The 16,305-nt window shown below is 41.1% G+C and overlaps 1 protein-coding gene across 2 annotated transcripts in view; it reads right to left on the minus strand.

Moving 5' to 3' along the window:
- The window catches only part of CLCN3 (chloride voltage-gated channel 3), a 215,168-nt gene that overhangs the window by 139,044 nt on the left and 59,819 nt on the right, over positions 1 to 16,305 (minus strand). For both annotated transcript variants that reach the window (XM_030191558.1, XM_030191554.1), the window contains exon 2: positions 15,960 to 16,140. In XM_030191558.1, coding sequence (XP_030047418.1) covers positions 15,960 to 16,131 — 172 coding nt within the window. In that variant the 5' untranslated portion in view covers positions 16,132 to 16,140. The remainder of the gene's footprint in view (positions 1 to 15,959; positions 16,141 to 16,305) is intronic.

Genomic DNA, 16,305 nt, shown 5'->3' on the forward strand with positions numbered 1-16,305 from the left:
GCTTCAAGGAGCAATGGCATTGCCACAAGTGGATTAATGCCGATATTGCTGGGGACCCAATTACAACAATTTGAATCAGAGGAAAGGAGGTTACTTTTACCTCTGGGAGAAACTTGCTCGACCATAGAAGCTGCGGGGAACCTGGACACAGATCAAGAGGGAAAAGCTGAACAGAAAATCGTTTTTTCTACAGGACTTACTACTAAACCGTCAGAGGTAACGTTAGATTCACTATGGGATCTGATGTCCCAATTGGGGCAAATATTTCTTGCTCAAACTACTAACCTAACTCAGAAAATAACTGGTAGAGCAAAAGATAGAAAAACAAAAAATTGACTTTGATAAAATGACTTCTCGAATAGACGAAATGGAACAGGGAGTAAAGAAAATGGATAATGTTCAATCTTTAATCTTGAAAGACGTTTCTAATTTAAGACTTAAATCTGAAAATTTTGAGAATTATATCAGAAGTCACAATCTTTGTTTTATCAATTTTCCTTTGATTCCAATGGTAAAACCAGGTGATATGTTAAAAAGATATCTACAAGAAAATTTGTGTATACTAGAGACTAATTTACCACCTTGTACAAAGGTTTATTATCTACCAAAAAAATTAACGGATCAACAACAACAACAAGAGGTTCAAAACTTGGATATTTCAGCTCTCTTAGAGACATCGGATACAGAATTAGCTACGGCTGCAACATTAGTTGCTACCGTCGCTTTACTTCCAGATAAACAATGGCTATTCCAATTGTTTTTCAAACATAAGGAAACACCATTTTTGGGTTTACGTATTTCCTTGTTCCCCAATTTGACAAGAGAGACTCAAAGAAAAAGGAAACAATTTCTCATACTGAAACCAGCTGTTTTGCAAGCAGGTGGTACTTTTTGGGGGGGATACCCCTGCAAATGCATAATTAGGTTTGGTACTACTAAATATATTTTCATGGACCCGTCTCAGCTTTCAACTTTCATCGCCTCTAAGAAATCTTCAGGAAGCTCAAAAGAAGAAATCCCAGCCTCTTCGTAGATGCTAAAATTACCACTACTTTTGATTGCTTATTAAATTCCTCAGTTTGATCTTGGATCCCCCCCAAAATTGTGGACTTGAGTGATAATTTAAAGATTATGAAAAAACTTTGTCCTTAATTTTCTTTATTTCCTTTATATATCACTATTTTTTTTCAAGGATTAATGCTTGATATTATTCTTGTAAATCATAAATAAATTAAATACATAAATAAATAAACAAACAAACAAACCCTCATCTGGAAAGAAACGCCCTCAAACTCTACGATGATTCTTTGCAAGGCCACCTATGTTGCATCCTCTTCTATAGACCACTGGGAAAAAGGACAGAGATCCAAACTGAATTTATGGACTTTGTCTCAACCTTATGTGTTACTTACAACAATATGCTACTGATAGGAGATATCAACCTAAATTTAGAGAAAAGAGATGATGAAAACTCCAGAGTCTGCAACAAATTCCTGCAACTCTGGGACTTCAACTGCCTACCAGCAACTACTACCCACATAAAAGGCTACACTCTGATCTGGTAGCTTTCAGATTTACATCAAATCAAGATTTCAAAGCAGGAGACCACAGATGGAATGAAACACTATGGTCAGACCATTTCAAACTACACTTAACCCTATATTGGAAAGAAGGCAAAGGCATGAAAATAAAAACCCAATCCTCTCTTGAAACTCGTGGAAAGATCAACCAGGAAATGTTCTGGGAAAAATGTACAATAACCAGTGGAACCCCTATACCGGAATCCACTAAATTTGTATTAGAATGGGATGAAAGGTCAATCATAGATGAAACAGCCCCATCAAAAGTGAAAAAAAAAAAAAGAGTCCTAGACAAAAGATAGCTCCCTGGTTTAATAAAGAACGATGCACACTGAATAGCAAATGCAGGAGCAAAGAAAGTTTGTGGACAAAAAAAACAAAACAGACAATAACAGAGAGGAATGGAAGAAAGCAGTAAAACTATATAAACAAAAAAATAAGGCAAGGAAAATTGAAGTTCTACAAAGAACAGATAGGGCCTGATCACCAAAATACTTTTAAAGACTATATGGTTTGGTCAACAGCATGTTAAACATACAAAATGTCACTTCAACGAATGACCCTATCCAGACAGCAGAAGCACTGGCCAATTACTTTAAAGATAAGATTATCGAGCTAAGAAAGGGTCTTACACAGGCTGATGCCACACTGGAGTCCTTCATAGATGATCTAGATGGCCCCCAGGAACAAATAATTGCGGGCAGGATATAGTCAACATTCAAACCACCATCATTTCACACTGTCTATCAAGCAATCAAACCTTTTCAGCCGCATATTGCATGTTAGACATCTGCCCAAACTACATAATGAAAGATGCCCCAACGACCTTCATAATTCAACTCACATCCCACCTGACATTCATGCTATCACACTTTAGATTCCCAACCGAAAAAGGCTATATAGTACTAACACCTATACCCAAAAATGAGATGATAAGCAAAACCATATTCACAAATTACAGACCTGAAGCCTCCATACTTCTCCTGACCAAAATCATAAAAGGGATAGTTGCCAAACTAATGGACTACCTAAAAGAATGTTCAATCCTTCATGAATCCCAGTCAGGATTTAGACAGTACTCACAACATTACTTGCTAACTTCAGAAAGGAAATCTCCAAAGGCAGAAAAATCCTCCTACATGTCGAGCACTTTCGACATAGTCGATCACATGCTACTGCTCTGACTGCTGGACAAAATCAGTATCGATGGCGCTGTACTACACTGGTTCAAAGGCTTCTTAACAAACATAGTAACATAGAGATGACGGCAGAAAAAGACCTGCACGGTCCATCCAGTCTGCCCAACAAGATAACTCATATTTGCTACTTTTTGTGTATACCCTACTTTGATTTGTACCTGTGCTCTTCAGGGCACAGACCGTATAAGTCTGCCCAGCACTATCCCTGCCTCCCAACCACCAGCCCCGCCTCCCAACCACCGGCTCTGGCACAGACCCTATAAGTCTGCCCAGCACTACCCCCGCCTCCCAACCACCAGTCCCGCTTCCCACCACCGGCTCTGGCACAGACCGTATAAGTCTGCCCAGCACTATCCCCGCCTCCTGATCTTGACTAAGCTCCTGAGGATCCATTCCTTCGGCACAGGATTCCTTTATGCTTATCCCACGCATGTTTGAATTCCGTTACCGTTTTCATTTCCACCACCTCCCGCGGGAGGGCATTCCAAGCATCCACTACTCTCTCCGTGAAAAAATACTTCCTGACATTTTTCTTGAGTCTGCCCCCCTTCAATCTCATTTCATGTCCTCTCGTTCTACCATCTTCCCATCTCCGGAAAAGGTTCGTTTGCGGATTAATACCTTTCAAATATTTGAACGTCTGTATCATATCACCCCTGTTTCTCCTTTCCTCCAGAGTATACATGTTTAGTTCAGCAAGTCTCTCCTCATACGTCTTGTAACGCAAATCTCATACCATTCTCGTAGCTTTTCTTTGCACCGCTTCGATTCTTTTTACATCCTTAACAAGATAACAAGATGCTTAAGTGACTAGAAAAACACTGGACTGGTCAGCTGATTCAGCGTCCAGTCCAGCGTTTTTCTAGTCACTTAATTTTTGCACAAGTCCGCGTCTGGGTTCCCTGAGGAAGAAATACGAAACGGGACCGTCGGAGTCTATACGCAGGACAGATTTGTTAAAAGGTAAGTTATTTTGTGGTTTTGTTTGACTTTTTAGAGCTGGAACTATGTGTGAATATAAGCATTTATAAATATAAGAAAATAAAAATAGACTTATTTTTTTTTGGGGGGGGGGGGGGGGTTTCAGTCTATGATGACTTGTTGTGCATGCAATTAATGAACAATATTCAATATTGCAGCACTTGTTGAGACTTTTCCCCCTCTTTTCCTTTTTTCAAATTGTATGACACACAGGAAATCTTGACCCAAAGAATTAATACAAATCTAAATATCCATTAAAGTTATCTTAATTACATTAGGCCATTCTATATGCATGTACTTATCTTCTAAAAGCTTGTAACAAAGTTCACAATCAATAAATTCTTAAGCTGTCTTGTACAGCATCTTGCCCTAGACATGACCTTAACACTGGTCAGCAAAACTACAGAATAAACAGTTTTTTTCCCATTCTTGTGACGCATCTTCCTCCCCTAAGATCTTGTATAACCGTCTCCCACACACACACACACATCTGCCTCAGTAAAAAGGTCCACTTCCCCTTCTCCCATTGTTTGACCAACAAATCACACTAAATGTGTAAACATGTTTTTGGGTCCAGTCTAGTTACTAGGAGTGTGGGGGGTCACATGTCTGTCCTTGCACAATTCAAAAGGCCACCCTACAGTCTGATCTATTTAGCAAGGATTGAAAACAGCACACAGAATAATTAGCGGGGGATGAAATAAATCTTACAAGTAATCCTTGTTTCATTATCCAGAGGGGTGCTCTGAACATATGAACATTAGCAGTCCCGAGGCCCCCCCCCCCCCCCCCCCCCCAACAAGTTCCCTACAACTACAACATTCCCTCCATGGAAAGCAGAATGCAAAGTACCAGAAGTTAGCTAGTGGTATCATCATTCTGTTAAAAAGCAGAAGACTTACCATTATCTCTTCTGCTTTTTAACCGAATGATGATACCACTAGCTGACATGCTGGCAAAAAATGGATTCCACCCACTCATCTATGCAGACTTTGTTTCAATTGACATCTCATTTGAAAAGGACCTGACAGAAATTACATGTAAGATCAAATCAGGAATAAACATCGTGGAATCCTGGCCTAAAGCTTTCAAATTGAAACTTACTTAAAGAAAAAACGCAATGTCTGGTACTAACATCACCTCACTGCAAAACCATCTTCCCTATCATTGATCTAGATGGAACAATGCAACTGACAGCAGACCATTTGAAAATCTTAGAAATTATACTAGATCACAAAATGAGTCTTAAAAATCAGGCCGTGGCAGTTACAAAAAAAAGTGTTCCATACTATGTGTAAATTGAAATGCATATGAAACTGCTTCCTCATGTCTGTACTGGCCATATGGATTACTGCAACAGAGTATGCTCAGGCTGTAAAAACTCAGTCCTGAAAAACCCACAAATAGCACAGAACACGGTTGCATGATTCACATATGGCAAATCAAAATCTGAATTTGCCTACCTACTGCTGAAAAATATTCACTTGCTCCCAATGAAAGTGAGGATAGCCTTTAAACTAAGCACTATGGATAACAGAATAATCTGCAGCCTAGCACAAGGTTTCATGACTAACTTAATCATCCTCCCAATACGAAACTCTACCAGAGTTGCACAATTTTCAGAGTCTACACTTTCCACTTTGTCAAGGCATAAATTACAAAGCCACATATACAGTTAGTTTTAACTACCTAGGTACCTGCGAAGAAACAGTGTGTTTTAAGCATGTAAAATGTATTGGATATTTTCCAGCATTATGTTCTGAAGTGTATTTCTCCTGTTTGGCCAGCAGATGGTGCTTGTTTATGCTTAAAGCTGTTACAGAGGCATGACTTGTCTTTATTTATTTGGCACACAGCAGGGGCGTAGCCAGCCTTCCGTGGGGGAGGGGTCCAGAGCCCGGGGGGAGGGGGCACATTTTAGCCCTTCCCCCCAGCGCCGCCCCCCCCCCCCCACCGCCGACATTGCCGCCCCCCCTCCCGCCGCGAACCCGCCGCCGCTGCAGCCTACCTTTACTTTTGCTGGCGGGGGATCCCACTCCCCACCAGCCGACGTCTTCTTCTCAGTCGCTTCCTGCTCTTCAATTTGTTTGCTGACGTCCTGCACGTTGTACGTGCAGGACGTCAGACTCAGAGAACAGAACTGTTCTCTGAGTCTGACGTCCTGCACGTACAATTACGTGCAGGACGTCAGCAAACAAATTGAAGAGCAGGAAGGACTGAGAAGACGTCGGCTGGTGGGGAGTGGGATCCCCCGCCAGCAAAAGTAAAGGTAGGCGGCGGCGGGGGCGGGTTCGCTGGGAGGGGGGTCCTGGGGTGAATCTGCGGGGGCCCCGGCCCCCTCAGGCCCCAAGTAGCTACGCCACTGGCACACAGATAATAGGAAGTGTCTGTAGTGATGCAACCAGTTTTTTAAAACTTGACTTTTCTGGACTCTGATTGGCCTGGGATTTTGAAAATTACTTAGCAGATGCTGACTGTTGCTTCAGTCTTAACCTGACAGAAGACAGAGACAGATCTCTTTGCTAAGGCTTTGTGAACAATTATATGTCCTGATCTTCCTGGGTACTGTTTAGCCAGTATGCAAATGTTTAGTTAGTGTTATAATTGATCCATATTTCAGTTACCTGTTGTTGTATGCTAATTACATATTTTTTTGTTCATTGTTCCAGTTTGAGAATAAACACATTTGTTTGTTCGTTCTGCCTGTCTGGACTGGTTTACTGGGAGAGTCCCAGGAGCGTTGGGGGGGGGGGGGTATCTGGTACTGATTTGGCTCCCATCATAGTCTCACCGTGGGCATTCCCATTGCGGGCCCTTTGGACCTGTCCCTGAATCTAAGTAGGCTCATTTTCTGCTGGGCAGGCAAGGCAGCGTCTCAGGGGAAGATGAGTGTTGGGCCAGGTAGCTTCCGCATATGCACGTAACATAATCACACATGCATGGACAGAAGATCCAAGAAAGCTGGAAGATCATCAGATAAGTCGGTTGTAACTGACTCTACCACACTCAGAAAGTAGGATCAATTCTATCTACCCTCTCTGAGTGATAAGAGACTTAAAGAGACTTTGAAACAAAGGGTGACAAGAAGAGACTAGAGGAAATATTCATCTGGTAGTATTCTACATTAGTATGGAGATTTACTTCTATAAAGAAAACCCAAGTAGGGGAGAAAACCTATCTTCAAAGAAAGGTATATGTGTTCCTAACAGGAAGGGTTGAAGGTGGAAACAAAGAATTTCCACAGAACTCACAAATCTGACATAATAGCAGTGAAATTTTGGTTCCACTTATTGTAAGTACAGAAAGATTCTTCCACATGGATTACTGTTAATGGGAAGAGAATAAGAATTTGGGTTGTAAAATTCAGCTGAATGTTGTGATGAAGCAATCAGAGATGGCCCTTTTAGGGGGGTGGATTTCCAACAAAACAACCCTTAGGGATAACGTTTCTGGCCTTAGACCTAAGGGAGGGAAAGAAAGAAAAACTGGAATATCCTCAGAAAGAAAGGTTTAGGATTGTTCTTCCTAAGCTAGAGGTGGAGTTACCTTGTTTGGCAGCCAGGGGGAGCCTCCATGAGAAAGTCCAGCACCCCTGGGTGGAAAAGGCAAGACATGCCTCATCAGGAGGGGACGCTGGGGGGAGGAAACGCTCTCATTCCCAGCTGAAAATAGGCAGGCTTAAACCATTAGGGCAGAGAGGAAAGAAAGCACCCGGGAAGAGGAAGGTGTCGCTTTCTCCCGCCTGGATGTTATGGAGTATAGGGAGAAAGGTAACCCTAACTCTGGCTGTGAAGCAGAGGGTGGTGAACTAGAACAGGAAGCCTGTTAAAGGAATTCCAGGGACTGCAAAAGGCAGTTGTGGGAAGTCACAGAAAGAAAGAGCAGGAAGCTGCCAGCTCTCAATAGTGAGGGGGGAAGACCACAGAAAGAAGCTTGTTGAGCACCTTTGAAGTAGGACTGGATACCCCTAGTGAGCAAATAAAGGGGACAAAGACTTGTAGGAATCTTTTGGGTTTTGGACACTATTGGTGTTTTGTTACACTGGTGGAATAAAGGAAGAAAACTAGGAGTGGATCACTTTGTGGCTTTGACCTGAACTCATGTAAACTACAAGGCTGGGAGTGTTGTACAAGTAACAGAAGGCTTGGAGGAGCACAGGACCCTGGGTTATTATCACAATTTATACATTCATTGATGATGGATGGAGTTTTGCATTTTGTTGACTGAGTATCCTTGTTAATAGAAAGTCTACAGTTACCTAGTTCTAAATACTAAACCAAGTTCAATTAGAATAAAGTGGAGGAGTGGCCTAGTGGTTAGGGTGGTGGACTTTGGTACTGGGAATCAAACTCAGTTCCTCAGTTCCCCAGAACCAAAGTCCACCACCCTAACCACTAGGCCACTCCTCCACTCTTCTTTATTTATTGTAGCATTATGCTAATTTATCCCTCCCTGACCCTGATCAAGCCTGAATGAACAGCAAAACGGGCCCCGTCGGCCAAGGGAGTGTTCGCTTTAATAGCAACATAAATCTGTGATTGGAGGCACTTTGAAATTCATTACTGGCTTAATGTTGGCTATGAAGATTGTATCCAGCTTATTTTGATGATTGAAGTTTGTCTTTTTTTAGAAACATTGAACCTATTGAACTATAGTGTGTTACTTCAGTCCTTTTTGAATTTTGTATTTTTGGGACTGAATAATTTTTAAATATATTTGTATATTAAAGATGTGAAGAGTTTTTAACTTACTTGTTGAGAGAGACCATTTTTGTATTTTGAGTGTTCATTTTTTGGTTATCTTTTTTTTCATCCTTTTGGATTTGTCTTTCACGAATCCTCTCTGGGAATCGTCAACCAAGGAAGGTAGTACTCTTGCCAGCTTATTTGCTAATATTTTTGCCAATAATTCACCTTCATAATTTAGAAGTGAGATGGGATGATATGATCTGGACTTATGAGGATCTTTTTCCAGCTTCAGCAATACAATCATCTGGGCCATCTTTAAAGACTCTGCCAAAACTTTAGTTTGTATAATATAATTAAATAACAATGCCAACATTGGACCCACTGCTCCTTGAAGAAATTTATGAAATTCAACATGATAACCATCAGGACCTGAAGCTTTGCCAAGCGTACTTTACTGTAAGACCAAGTTAAGCTCCTCCAGATTAATGGGGGGTGTTAAGAACAGAATGTTGTGTGGGTGACATCTTGGGGCTGTCCAGATTATCTAAATAAATTTTAGCATCTAACTGATTGTATACACACACACTCTGTTAGAAGGAGCAAATAGAAAACTAAGTACTAATACTAATTTTGCTCCTAAAATTGAGAAAACAAACGCTAAGATAAAGTTTCTTAATATTAAATAACTTGAGCCTCAACTGCCCTGGGACAAGTCATAGACTTTTACTGCATATGACCCCATATGGCTCCTTCTCAACGGCTCAATGGCAGACCGAAAAACTATAGTGGAAAACAACTCCTATTTCTAGGAGAAAAAAAAAAACAGTACATAAAAAACAGCTACCATTATTAAACTCAAAATCTAGCACTGAGTTTACTCAATTTTGAGTTTAATGATGGCTTTTTTTTCTGCAGTGATTTTTTTCTCCTAGAAATAGGAGTTGTTTCCCCACTATAGTTTTTCAGTATGCCATTGAGCCAATGAGAAGGAGCCCTGTGGGGTTGTATGCAGTAAAAGTGTATTACTTGTCCCAGGGAAGTTGATGCTCATTTAATATTCCTCTTCATCAAAGCATACTGCAACGATCCATCATATAAACCCTAATGCAATGCCACTTTTTCTCTGGTCCCGAACTGTGATCTCTTCATACTTGTTTGATTAATTTTACTATGTTATTCATGTTCTTTATGTATCACCACTTGTATCTTTAACTCTGGATTGGCGATAGCCATGACGGAACAATGTAAGCCACATTGAGCCTGCAAATAGGTGGGAAAATGTGGGATACAAATGCAGCAAATAAATAAATAAATATTAATAAACTCTATCATAGCGTCTGTTTTCTCAATTTCAGCAGCAAAATTAGTATTAGTATTTAGAGCATCTGATTGTCATTAAGTGCGGTGTAAAGAGCTTCGTAAAATCCTTTAAAAACAGCACTGATACCAGCATCTAACAATCATTTGGCCTCCCTCTCCAAGTAATTGTAAGATTTTAGATGGTCCCTTACAGTTCTTGATTACCTTCTGCCAAAAGCCTACCCTCATTATTCCCATGTAAATATAATTGATATTTACAATACGTCTGTGATTCAATGAACTCATTTAGGGCAGCCTGCAATGCCAATAAAGCAGATTTAACATCAGTATAGGGTCTTACTGTATAAGAACTGGTCCTTCTTTATTTGTTGTTCTAGTCTCAAAATGTTCCTATCCCTTATTTTCTTTTTAAGCCGACTTTACGCTATAGTCTCCCCTCGGAGCAATGCTTTAGTTATACCCCTTTCTACGCAGCCTAGCATCCTTCTGGACATGGCCATCACCTTGTCACATTGTTTCGTCATCTTGAGATCCTCAGACACCATCACCTCAAGGTCCCTCTCCCGAGCCAAGCTTATTAATCTCTCCCCTCCTATCTGGTACATCTCTTTTGGATTTTTGAAAAAAGCAAATGTTTCCTTCTAACCCTCCAGCAATGTCTCTCACAAATATATTAAACAGAATCGGCCCCAGGACCAATCCCCAAGGCACTCTACGGATCACTTTCCTTTCCTCCGAGCGGATTCCATTTACCACCATCTTCCTTCACCTATTGGTCAGCCAGTTCCCAATCCATTTCACCACTTTTGGTTCTAAGTTTAGTCCTCTCAGCTTATTCATGAGTCTTCTGTGAGGGACCGTATCAAAGGCTTTGCTGAAATCGGTAGATTACATCTAGAGCATTTCCTTTATCCAGTTCTTTGGTCACCCAATCAATGAGATTCGCTTGGCAAGATTTTCCTTTGGTATAGCCATGTTGCCTCAAATCCTGTAACCCATTGGCTTCTAGAAAGTTAACTAACATTTCCTTCAGCAGCAACTCCATTATTTTTCCTACCACAGACACGAGGCTTACCGGCCTGTTGTTTCCCACTTTCATAATGTCAGAGGACAGAAATATAGAACTTATAGAAACCAGTAGATCTCCAAGTCAGAGGAAAGGAAGGTTTTTGTTTCTGTGTTTTTTTTTTTTAATATAGGATAGAAAGAGGTCAAGAAATCTATTAAGAAAGGGGGACACAAAGGGAAGAGAGCACTTTGGAAATTATCAAACAATCCAAAATCCAAAATATAAGAACATAAAATAGCTTAGCTTTAGGTTTGCACTGCTTTTCAAAAGTTCCAAGTCAGGAAGCAGCCCCTCTCCCAAAAAGAGAATGACTAAGCACCAGGTACAATGGACCTAAATTAAGGGGCCTTTTTACTAAGCGGCAGTAACTACTACCGGGCTACTGCACAAACCTACTACTACTACTACTTACCATTTCTATAGCGCTACTAGACGTACGCATCGCTGTACACTTGAACATGAAGAGACAGTCCCTGCTCGACAGAGCTTACAATCTAATTAGGACAGACGAACAGGACAAACAAGAGATAAGGGAATATTAAGGTGAAGATGATAAAATAAGGGTTCTGAACAAGTGAATAAGGGTTAGGAGTTAAAAGCAGCATCAAAAAGGTGGGCTTTTAGCTTAGATTTGAAGACAACCAGAGATGGAGCTTGACGTACCGGCTCAGGAAGTCTATTCCAGGCATATGGTGCAGCAAGATAAAAGGAATGGAGTCTGAGTTAGCAGTGGAGGAGAAGGTGCAGATAAGAGAGATTTACTCAGTGAACGGAGTTCCTAGGGAGGAATGTAGGGAGAGATGAGAGTGGAGAGGTACTGAGGAGCTGCAGAGTGAATGCACTTATAGGTCAATAACTGTATGCGGAAACGGATAGGAAGCCAGTGAAGTGACTTGAGGAGAGGGCTAATGTGAGCATAACGACCCTGGCGAAATATTAGTCGTGCAGCAGAATTTTGAACAGATTGAAGAGGAGAGAGATGGCTAAGTGGGAGACCTGTGAGAAGCAAGTTGCAATTGTCTAAGCGAGAGGTGATAAGAGCGTGGATGAGGGTTCTGGTCAGGGTTACCATATGGCTCCAGAAAAAGGAGGACGGATTGAGCCAGCCAGGTTTTACTTCCATTGCTTTCAATGGAAGTAATTGAGCCAGCCGGGTTTTACTTCCATTGCTTTGGCAATGGAAGTAAAACCCGGCTGGCTCAATCCGTCCTCCTTTTTCTGGAGCCATATGGTAACCCTAGTTTCTGGTAGTGTGCTCAGAAAGGAAAGGGCAAATTTTGGTGATATTATAGAGAAAGAAACGACAGGTTTTAGCAGTCTGTTGAATATGTGCAAAGAAGGAGAGGGAGGAGTCGAAGATGACCCCAAGGTTACGAGCTGATGAGACAGGAAGGATGAGAGTGTTATCCACAGAAATAGAGAATGGGGGAAGAGGAGAGGTTGGTTTAGGGGGAAAGATAAGAAGCTCAGTCTTGGTCATGCTTAGTTTCAGATGGCGCTGAGACATCCAGGCAGCAATGTCAGACAGGCAGGCTGATACTTTGGCCTGGGTTTCAGCTGAGATTTCTGGTGTGGAGAGGTAGATCTGGGAGTCATCAGCGTAAAGATGATACTGAAAACCATGGGATGAGATCAGAGTACCAAGGGAAGAAGTATAGATGGAGAAGAGAAGAGGTCCCAGGACAAATCCCTGAGGTACACCAACTGACAGTGGGATAGAAGTAGAAGAGGATCCACTAGAGTATACACTAAAGGTACGCTGGGAGAGATAAGAAGAAAACCAGGAAAGAACAGAGCCCTGAAATCCAAGTGAGGACAGCGTATCAAGGAGCAGGCTGTCATCAACAGTGTCAAAAGCAGCAGATAGATTGAGAAGGATGAGGATAGAATAGAGACCTTTGGATCTGGCTAGGAACAGATCATTGGAGACTTTAGCAAGCGTTGTTTCAGTTAAATGAAGGGGGCGAAAGGGAAATGGGACTTGATATACCTCCTTTCTGAGGTTTTTGCAACTAGATTCAACGTGGTTTACATATATTCAGGTACGTATTTTGTACCAGGGGAAATGGAGGGTTAAGTGACTTGCCCAGAGTCACAAGGAGCTGCAGTGGGAATCGAACTCAGTTCCCCAGGATCAAAGTCCACTGCACTAACCACTAGGCTACTCCACATTGAAGTGGTAGTTCCCACTCCAGCATGCACCATTTCCAGCACTACAAAAATATTTTCTATTTTTGTAGTGCCGGTGTTTACCCGGCAGTAATTGAACAGTGCTGCACATTGCCTGGCTATCGCCAGGTTAGTGCAGAAGCCCTTACCACCACCTCAATGAGGTATATAGAGAGGAAAGGTCCTACTTGTTTCTGAGAAGTTCTGAGAGAAGAGGACATTTCTTTGCTAAGTGACATTATTTTGCTCTGTGCTTGGTAACTTAAAGTTTGGGTTTAAAAGAGGAATTGTAGGATACTGATAAACACAGTTAGAATTTAAAAAAAAAAAGAAGCAGCAGCAAACTATTAGCTAGTCTCCATAACCTTTTTTCCATAGTTTTAAAACTTCAATTTTCTGCCACACAGCATTAACAGTTAGACTCTAGAAGGAACAGTAGGACCTAGCTCAATCCTTATTCCCACCTACCTTCCTCAGCCTGGAGAAAAGGGAAGGAAGGAGAGACAGGGATGGAGCTGGGGCTGGTGAGGAGAATGAGTGGCAGTGGAGGGTAGATGAGGGCTAAGAGAGTGAGTATAGGGGATGGGAATGAGTAAGGAAGTGGATGAAAGATTGAGGGGGGTATGAGACTGAGGAAGGAGAGATACAGAGGGGCAAAGGGAGAGTTGGAGAGTGAATGAGGGAAATGGGAAAAGCCAGTTGGTAAATGAGAAAAATCTGTGATATGCAGACTAAAGACCAGAAAGTGAGAGAAAGATGGAATGAGAATAAAATCAAATGGGTGAATATAAACATAGAGAAAAGTGGGGGGAATAAAACAAAATGAAAGATCAGTCCAGTCAGAAGGAAAGGTAGAAGACAAGAGAGAGAAGAAATGGAAAGGCCAACCTGGAAAAGAATTTGGGAGAATAACTCACGGAAAGTTGAAAAGAGATGGAGACCAGTTTAACTGAAAAAGAAAATTCCCGGATGACAAAGGTAGAAAAGAAAAAATACATATTTTTATGCAATACTTTATAAAGATTGAGATATGACTGCTTTCTTAAATGTACATTTTTTCTATTTTTATTTTACAAAGTAGAGAGGAAAATTCATTTCTTTTTCTCTTTTACCAATACTGCCCTGCTTAAAGAGTCTGGCTTTCTTGGGGGTCTCCATTTCAGGTTTTGTCTGCATGTTTTTGTGGTCCCCTATTTTGTTTCAGGTGAGAGGCTTTCCATATTCTGTGGTGAAGGATTCTGCTAGCACAGGGTGGGCAACCTTGGTCCTCGACTCAGTCGGGTTTTCAGGATTTCCCCAATGAATGATCTCATTCATATTCATCGGGGAAATCCTGACAACTCGACTAGGTTGCCCACCCCTGTGCTAGCATGTAGTGTCTGTGCAAGTATCTGTAACAGTTCTGCTTGTTCCAGTTTACCAGTAGCAGGTATACTGGTGCTCTAGGGCCCAATATAATATTTGTCACTGTCTTTTCATAGGTGGGTTAGGGCTATTATGATGTGGTAAATTTTCAGTATAGGTTTTGAGTGTCTTCTAGCAGGATTTTGTGTTATTTCACAAAGTTTCTGGCCCTATTTGAAAGTAGGCTCTGGGTTTGGTGGCCCTTGTTACTCAAAGTAAAGATGCTCGGTACCAGTGGTCTCCACACCCTGTAGAGTCACCAAACAAAAGCCCATCTGATTTTAAAAAGTGTCTAGCAGTGGAAAGAGTGGTTCTGCTGTCCCTGAGGAGATGGTCACAATTTGAATATTTTTACTTGTTAAGAAGATGGGTTGCCTGCTCTGGCCAGTCCTGGGAACTCTGCTGCATCCTGCCTCCTGATGTAAGTTTCTATTTTCCTCATAGGCGGGACACAGCAGAGGTAGCCTGTGTTAAATCATTACCACAGCCACCACACATGAGTGACAACACCAGCACTGCCATCTAGCCAACACCAACCAATGCCTACTTTACAAAAGTCTGGTCCCCCTGAAATCAAAACCTGGCTACGCCTCTGGTTATGCAACTCTATGCAAACTTTGGACTGTAAGGAATTATTTTGATGATAGGGCCTTTACATCCCTTATGCACACATTGTGTATGTCCCGCCAGAATCTTAGGAAGTTACAAATGTTGCAGAATACTGCAATCTGGGTTCTAGGGAGAGCTCAGAAATATGATCATATAACCCCGTTGTATGTACAATATCAGTTTAGGATTTGGTTTAAGATAATAGTATTAACTCATAGGGCTTATCATGAGGGGGTTCCCTTCCTCACTTGCAGGTTTGAATACCCCTTATATCCCAATGAGGACATTACAGTCCTCAACAGCATCTAATTTGGTTATCCCTCTCTTGAATAGAGCCCATCTAGTGTCCACTAGGAAGGAAGTATTTTTCTATATAGCCTCCTACTTGCGGAATGCACTTCCACAAGATTTATGGGAGGAAAAGTCATTGCCCTGATTTAAACACCTCCTTAAGGCTCGTTATTTTGTGGCTGCTTTTAATTTTGCTCTTCCTGAGAGTTGATGGTTATGCTCCCAGGGTAGTTTTGTTTTTATGGGTGACTGGTTTTGTGCGTATTAGCTTTATAATCAATTGTTGTAGTTCCTTTCTAAATATTGTGTTTTCATTCTACACAGCTGTGATCTTGTACAAAGCCAAGCGGTATAGCAAATTTGATAAACATAAACAAAGCAATCCAATTCGGGTACCTTGTGTTTGAAAATAGGGTTGTTTTGTGTGTGCAAAACCTTTAACTTATGTGCATTACAGAGAATGTGAGAAGGATTGCTATTATGAGTTTTGTTAATCTATAAACAGGCTTGTTTTATGTTTGTGTTTCTACTGTGTGATATTATAATCCACTTTAGACAAAATATCAATCACCAAAACATAAATAAAATTTAGCCAATAATATGAGTGAAAATGCAAACCAAAAGCAACAGACAAAAATTATCAGCTTACCTGATGATGCATCACCATCTAATAAGTTATCATCCTCGGAGGTCTGGAAATCCATGAGAACTCCGGAACCATCTAGAAGTTCCTCATCACTACTTGCACTGGTGATGCTGTTGTAACTATTTCGGTAATAGCTTCTATGAAACAGCTGTTCAGACTCCATTTCATTGTTCATTACCTATTTCTAGGAGAAAAGAGATTCCACCTAAAAACTATTTTGTAAACCTGCTCAACACTCTTAAAGCAGACTATAGACTTCATTTTTTTGTCCATTTATATTCCTTTTTTTTTTTTTTTTTAATTATTTTTATTGGTGAAAAAGAAAAGATAATAAGACATACTGTATAAT

This window comes from Microcaecilia unicolor, chromosome 2 (genome assembly GCF_901765095.1).
Source record: "Microcaecilia unicolor chromosome 2, aMicUni1.1, whole genome shotgun sequence".
Lineage (NCBI taxonomy): Eukaryota > Metazoa > Chordata > Amphibia > Gymnophiona > Siphonopidae > Microcaecilia > Microcaecilia unicolor.